This window comes from Cryptomeria japonica, chromosome 8 (genome assembly GCF_030272615.1).
Source record: "Cryptomeria japonica chromosome 8, Sugi_1.0, whole genome shotgun sequence".
In the NCBI taxonomy this organism is placed as follows: Eukaryota; Viridiplantae; Streptophyta; class Pinopsida; order Cupressales; family Cupressaceae; genus Cryptomeria; species Cryptomeria japonica.
The window spans coordinates 608,909,810-608,915,991 of NC_081412.1; the positions used below are offsets into that span (position 1 = coordinate 608,909,810).

At 36.8% G+C, this 6,182-nt stretch overlaps 1 protein-coding gene across 1 annotated transcript; it reads left to right on the plus strand.

The window, feature by feature from the left end:
• Positions 1-1,600: 1,600 nt before the first annotated feature.
• LOC131071739 (uncharacterized) lies at positions 1,601-2,074 on the plus strand. The gene has a single exon (XM_058007686.2). It carries the CDS (start codon positions 1,601-1,603, stop codon positions 2,072-2,074), a length of 474 nt encoding a protein of 157 aa, XP_057863669.2.
• The last annotated feature ends 4,108 nt before the right edge of the window (positions 2,075-6,182 follow it).

Consider the following 6,182-nt stretch of genomic DNA (forward strand, 5'->3'; position numbering starts at 1 on the left):
CCAAAGTATTGCAGCGGTGTGAAGATCACAATTTATCTTTCAATAGTGAAAAATGTTTTATGATGACGCAAGAAGGTATAGTGTTGGGGCATCAGATCTCTCAATCAAGTATTCAAGTGGATCTAGCTAAAATAAAAGTAATACTTGATCTTCCTGCCCCTGTTAAACAAAAGGATGTGAGAAGTTTTCTAGGCCATGCAAGGTACTATAGGAGATTTGTCAAGGACTTTAGTCAGAAAGCAGGGCCATTATATTCTTTATTGACAAAGGAAGCTGAGTTTGAATGGATAGTTGCATGTGAAAAATCATTTTCTCAACTCAAAGAAGCCTTAACCTAGGCTCCTGTGCTTAAAGGACCTGATTGGTCAATTCCTTTTCACATTCATACAGATGCATCTGATTTTGCAATAGGTGTAGTTTTGGGACAAAAGCAAGGAGTTTTGGAAAATGCAATTTATTACATTAGTAAAAATTTGCAAGGACCAAAACTGAATTACACTGTTACTGAAAAAGAGATGTTAGATGTCATCTATGCCCTTAATGAGTTCAGACACTATATAATTGGATATCAAATCTTTGTACATACTGATCATGCAACCATCAAGTGCCTCATGAACAAAAGCTCCATTACAAGTAGATTGGCAAGATGATTATTATTAATGTAAGAATTTGATATTACTATCATTGATAAACCAGGCAAAGCAAATCTAGTGGCAGATTTTCTGTCAAGGATTCACACAAAATATAATAAGGATATCATTAATGATTTCTTTCTAGATGAGCATTTATTTTCCATCATTTTACATAGTCCATGGTATGCTGATATAGCCAATTACCTAGCAGCTAACAAGACACCCCCCACATTTCTCACCCAAAGAGAAAAGACTGCTAGTAGAAAACAGTTTCAACTTCTCATGGATAGCAGATTGCATATTTTATATAGGGCTAGATCAAGTGATGAGGCACTGTGTTAGGGAAGATGAGACATATGATATAGTTCATGTCTGTCATGATGAACCTTGTGGAGGTTATTTTGCAGCCAAAAGAACAACTCTCAAGATATTAACTACAGGTTACTACTGGCCAACCTTACACAAGAATGCAGTTAAATATACCAGGAAATGTGACAGATGTCAAAGAATGGGCATACCAACTTGGTCTGATGAAACACGTCTACACCCTCAGGTGGTTGTCACACCATTTGACAAATGGGGTCTACACTTTGTTGGGCCAATTGATCTACCATCAAATGGTTGCTCTTACATTCTTGTTTGTACTGACTATGTTACTAAATGGGTGGAGGTCAAAGCCTTCAAGCATGCCAAAGGTGGCAAAATTCTTATATGAAGAAATTTTCACTCAGTATGGAGTTCCTAGAGAAATAGTGACAGATCAAGGGGCACAGTTCACTTCCACTCTGATCACAACCTTAGTTAATGAATACAATGTCAGACATAGGAAATCGACTCCTTACCATCCATAGGCTAATGGCCAAGCAGAGGTTACTAACAGGGAGCTTGAATCAATATTGACCAAAACAATAGCACTCAATAGAAAAGATTGGTCTAGCAGATTATTTGAAGTTGTATGGGCTTATAGAATGACCTGGAAAACTACAACAGGGTTTACACCATTTGAAATGGTATATGGAACAAAAGCGATGATGCTTGTAGAGTTTGAACCTAAAACTTTGAGAACAACTATTTCCTTGGATATGACTTTGTCTGCAGCACAAGAAGAAAGGCTTCTGCAGCTTAATGCTTTAGATGAAATAAGGAAGTCTACCCTGCAGCATACTGAATCTGTTCAAAACCAGCGCATGAAATGGCATGATCTCTATATAAAGGACAAATCATTCCAGCCAGGAGATTGGGCTCTACTCTATGATTTTGAGTATAAAGATAATTTGGGAAAATTACAGACACGGTGGTTAGGACCTTATGAAATAATTGAAACATTTTCTAATGGTGATGCCAGATTATCTACCATAGATCCTATTAAGTTTAAACTGTTAGTCAACGGTCATCAGTTGCGCCTATACCATAAACCTCTAAGCAAAGATGACTTCTTGTGACAATTTTCCACTACCAAGCAATGTCGAAATTCCTGCAGCCATTGATGATGGCATTGCCGTCACCACTCCATCTTAATATCCTTGCTACATGATCATAATAAATACTTCCCCATCTGGTGGGAGTACTTTTCTGCATAATAAATATTCCATTCCGTATTCACTCATTTCTTTCCTTTCACTCCATCCATTTCTGCATCATTTCCCATGCATGACGACTCAAATATCTTCAACCTGCACTCATCCTCACATAATGTTAGGTACGCTCGTGTGTATTTATTCTTGTTGCATGTATATAATTAAACCATATTAACTCTAATTATGATATTTTGCATATTGTCCTTTCTCCATCCTCCTCCGCATGTGTGGACACCTATCAAACCTTAGGTTGGGAGGAAGTACACTGATAATTATTCTAGTAGATAATTTTGATGTCCTCTTGGATTGCATTTTATTTTTTTCAAATTTCTCATTTGAGGTGATATCTTGCATTTTGCTTGTCTGTTTTCTTAGAGTTATTTTTAGACTGCACCTAGGTTCTCACCAAGTAAAGACACATTGAGTATGCTATAGTGTAGAACATACTGCAGAAATTGAGCAGATTTATGCCATTTTAAAGTTGAAAGTGTTATTGTTGTAATGGGTGGTCCACCTATTCGACATGAGCTAACAGTCCATGAAGTTCTCCTTCATGACCAGGATTGTGAACCGGTATTTAGGAATAGTGGATGGCTAGATTATTTCTTAAAGCTGACGGAGTTTAATGAATAAATTGTGAGGGAATTTACCCGCACGCTATCAAATGGAGAATCTCAGGTAAAAGGTTTAAGAGTGGTGGTTACAGAGGAAAGAATAGCAGAGGTAACTGGGCTACCAATAGATGGGGAGAAGTACTTAGAGTCCAAGGATGCACGCAGTGCAAGAGCAAAATTTACACGTCCAAGAGACCCCCCATTAGTGGTAGATAGACAAGGAGGTAGGCGAGAATCCCTTCTGCTTGAATGGAAAGCAGTAGCATTGTATGTTTTAAAATATTTCACCTGTGAAGGAAGGTTTTCATGTCTGCATTCTCATCATTTCAATCTCCTAAGTCATCTACACCATGAAAGATGAACGAATGTTCCAAGCCTATTGTACAACCTTCTTTCCATAAGTGCAAAAGAGACCCAGAAAGGTAGGCCTCACTTTGTTTCTCACCATTGTCTAATTAATCTTTTAGTTGAAAAATCCTTGAGAGATGTTTCTCCAATGCTCTAGAATACATTTGTTGAAATTAGAATGTTTAGGGTTGAGAACTTGGTTATAGAGGAACCACTTCCATCTCAGGAACAAGGAAACCTTGAAGAACCCGATTCCCCTCTTGAACCATCATTCTCATTGAAATCCTCAGAACAAAATCTTCCTGCAGCAGAGGAACCCTTACAAAAAGAAGCTACAGCAGGGGTTCCTCCTCAAGGTTCAAGAAAAACTAGGGCTACCACACGAAAGGAAAAGGGCAAAGAAAAACAAGTTGATATAGAGCATAAGGAGAAGAAAAGTAGAAATGAGAATGTTGTTATTTTAATGAGAGGGGGGGGGGGGGGGGTGAATTAGATAAACTCACAATTCAACCTCAATAGAACTCACTTGATATGCAACTATGACTGAAAATCATTCAAACTCATAAACTGATAAACTCGAAACATCAAAACACATTTAACACCAGATTTAACGTGGAAACCCAAATAGGGAAAAACCATTGCGGGATTTCGAACCCACAAAGAAAATATACTATTCTAGAGTATGCTCGATTAAAAGCCAATCCTATTAAAGATTACATAAACACATTGCTAGATGTGACCCGGTCAAGGGATTTCCCTCAGATCTATCAGAATCTTGCACTTTGTTAGAAGTGACCTTGTCAAAGGATTTCAAACACTCAATTAGAATGTTACCTTGCTAGAGGATTTACAAATAAGACTGTTAGGTCCACTCAGTTAAGAGATTTTCTGTCACTTACAAAAATAAATAATGGTAATAAAATATATCTGCAACTTCACATCTGAAATGTTGTGGTAGACTCTATGTGCTCAAAATCATCTTGTCATAAGACTTATCTTCCTCCTTGTTGGGCTTCTCACTATGTTCTTCAATCAGATCTTCAATCTTCTGTACTCTGTAATCACTTCAGCTTCATCACTATTCTTCTATTTGCCCGCATACATTGTTCATCAACTTTTCCTTATTTATAAGCAATTCCTAACCGCTTAATCTCCTTAATCACATTTCATATGATTAATCTTAGCCATCAGATCTTCAAACTTGACTAGGTTCATTGAATCCTTCAAACTGAAAAACGTTTTATCTTGCCTTGAAACTTGTATTCCTTCCTTGGTACTTGTGCTCGGTTATGACCGTTCAATCTGTGTTGTAGATCTAACTCTTGAATTTTCATTGTTGTTGATCCTTAACAAACTTCTTGCACGACATTCCAATCTTCTATAAATCTCTAGCTCATTGGCATCCTTCATTTAATAATGTATTTATTCATCCAATGCATTTTGTTACTGCTCGGTTGACGCTCGGTTAATTCTGAACTTTACTCGGTAGACATTCTATATTCATCTCGATTACTGTCTCAGTAGCCTTGCTTGTTGACGACACTCGGTGACTTCTTTCTTCTTTAATCGACATCGATAACCTTGGAATTTACCGATTGGCTCCTTGCTCGGTAAAATAGAATAGTATAAAACCTTTACTCATTGTATTGCATGAAATCTTTTCTCCTTCTTATTCATTCTTTGAATACACATATATAGGTATCAAAACAATCAAAATAACATAATCTCATCACTATCTAACTCGGTAATATTTGCCCATTGAATAAATTATTGCTCCCCTTCATTTTCACATTCTTTTTGTGTCACTTACCGACATCTTTATACTCATCAAAACATACTCTTTAAAATATGGCAACATCATACTGAATCATAAAATCAATTGCTTGACATCAATGACAAAATAATATTATTAAGACAATAATCATCCTTTATTAATTATATCATCAATCTCCAACAACCTTCTCAATATCCTCATACCAACAAACTTATTGTAATGCCAACAAATGTACCCCCTCCTGCGGCCAAGAAGAGAAAAATTGTAAAACCAGTTCCTGCAGTAACTATTGAAGTAGTTGAAGAATTGGCTACAAGAAGTAGTTCTGCAGCCGAAAAAGGGAAATCTCGAAGTAGTGGTAGGCTTCGTAAAAAGTTTGAAAGTTGAGACCGACCCATAGAACCAAATATTACAATCCTAATTGACTCCCTAGAACAAGAATAACATAGTCTACTCCACGATGATATCCCTCCTTCTCCACCAAATGAACCTCAGAGAGACCATGAAGAAGAAGAAGAAGAAGAAGAAGAACTGCAAAATATTAAGGAAGAACAGGAATTACAGTTTCAGGAAGAAGGGGAACTCCAAGATATTGAGTAGCCTTATAAGGAAGTAGGTTTTGAAAGACTGGATAGCTTAGCATCTGCTGTAGAGCAGGTCATTGAAGCAAGAGGCAAACTAGAAAGTAAGAAACCTAAAGAACTTGTTCATAGGCCACCTACTTCCCTTACTAGTCATGCAGTAGGACTTGCTCTTTATGAGGATTGAGAACTTGAAAAGGTAAAAATGCAAATGATAATTGATTACCAGAAGAAATTTATTGAGCAAAGAGCGAGGAAATAGCCCAGCTTAAAGCTAAGGTGGAAACAGTAGCCACCATGGTACCACAACTGATGCAATACCAGGCTCCCCCTCATGTTAACTCTCTATACTTAAGAGAACAACACATTAGTTTCCAAATGATGAGGATTGTCAGAGATTTAAGTCCCTCATTGCAGACACCAAAGGAATTTTACAACACTTTTTGGACATCTCCTACAACAATTAAAAATATACTTTGTGAACTATATGTGTCGTAGGTAAAATTCATCTTATAAACAACTATTCAATTAGAAACAAAGGGAAATCACGAATCCCTATCTAATCAAAGAATTCTAACAAACAAACAATGAAATAATGCAATGTCAAACAAATAGGAATTAAAATCATTCAATAAAACTCCCTATTCCAAGATCAC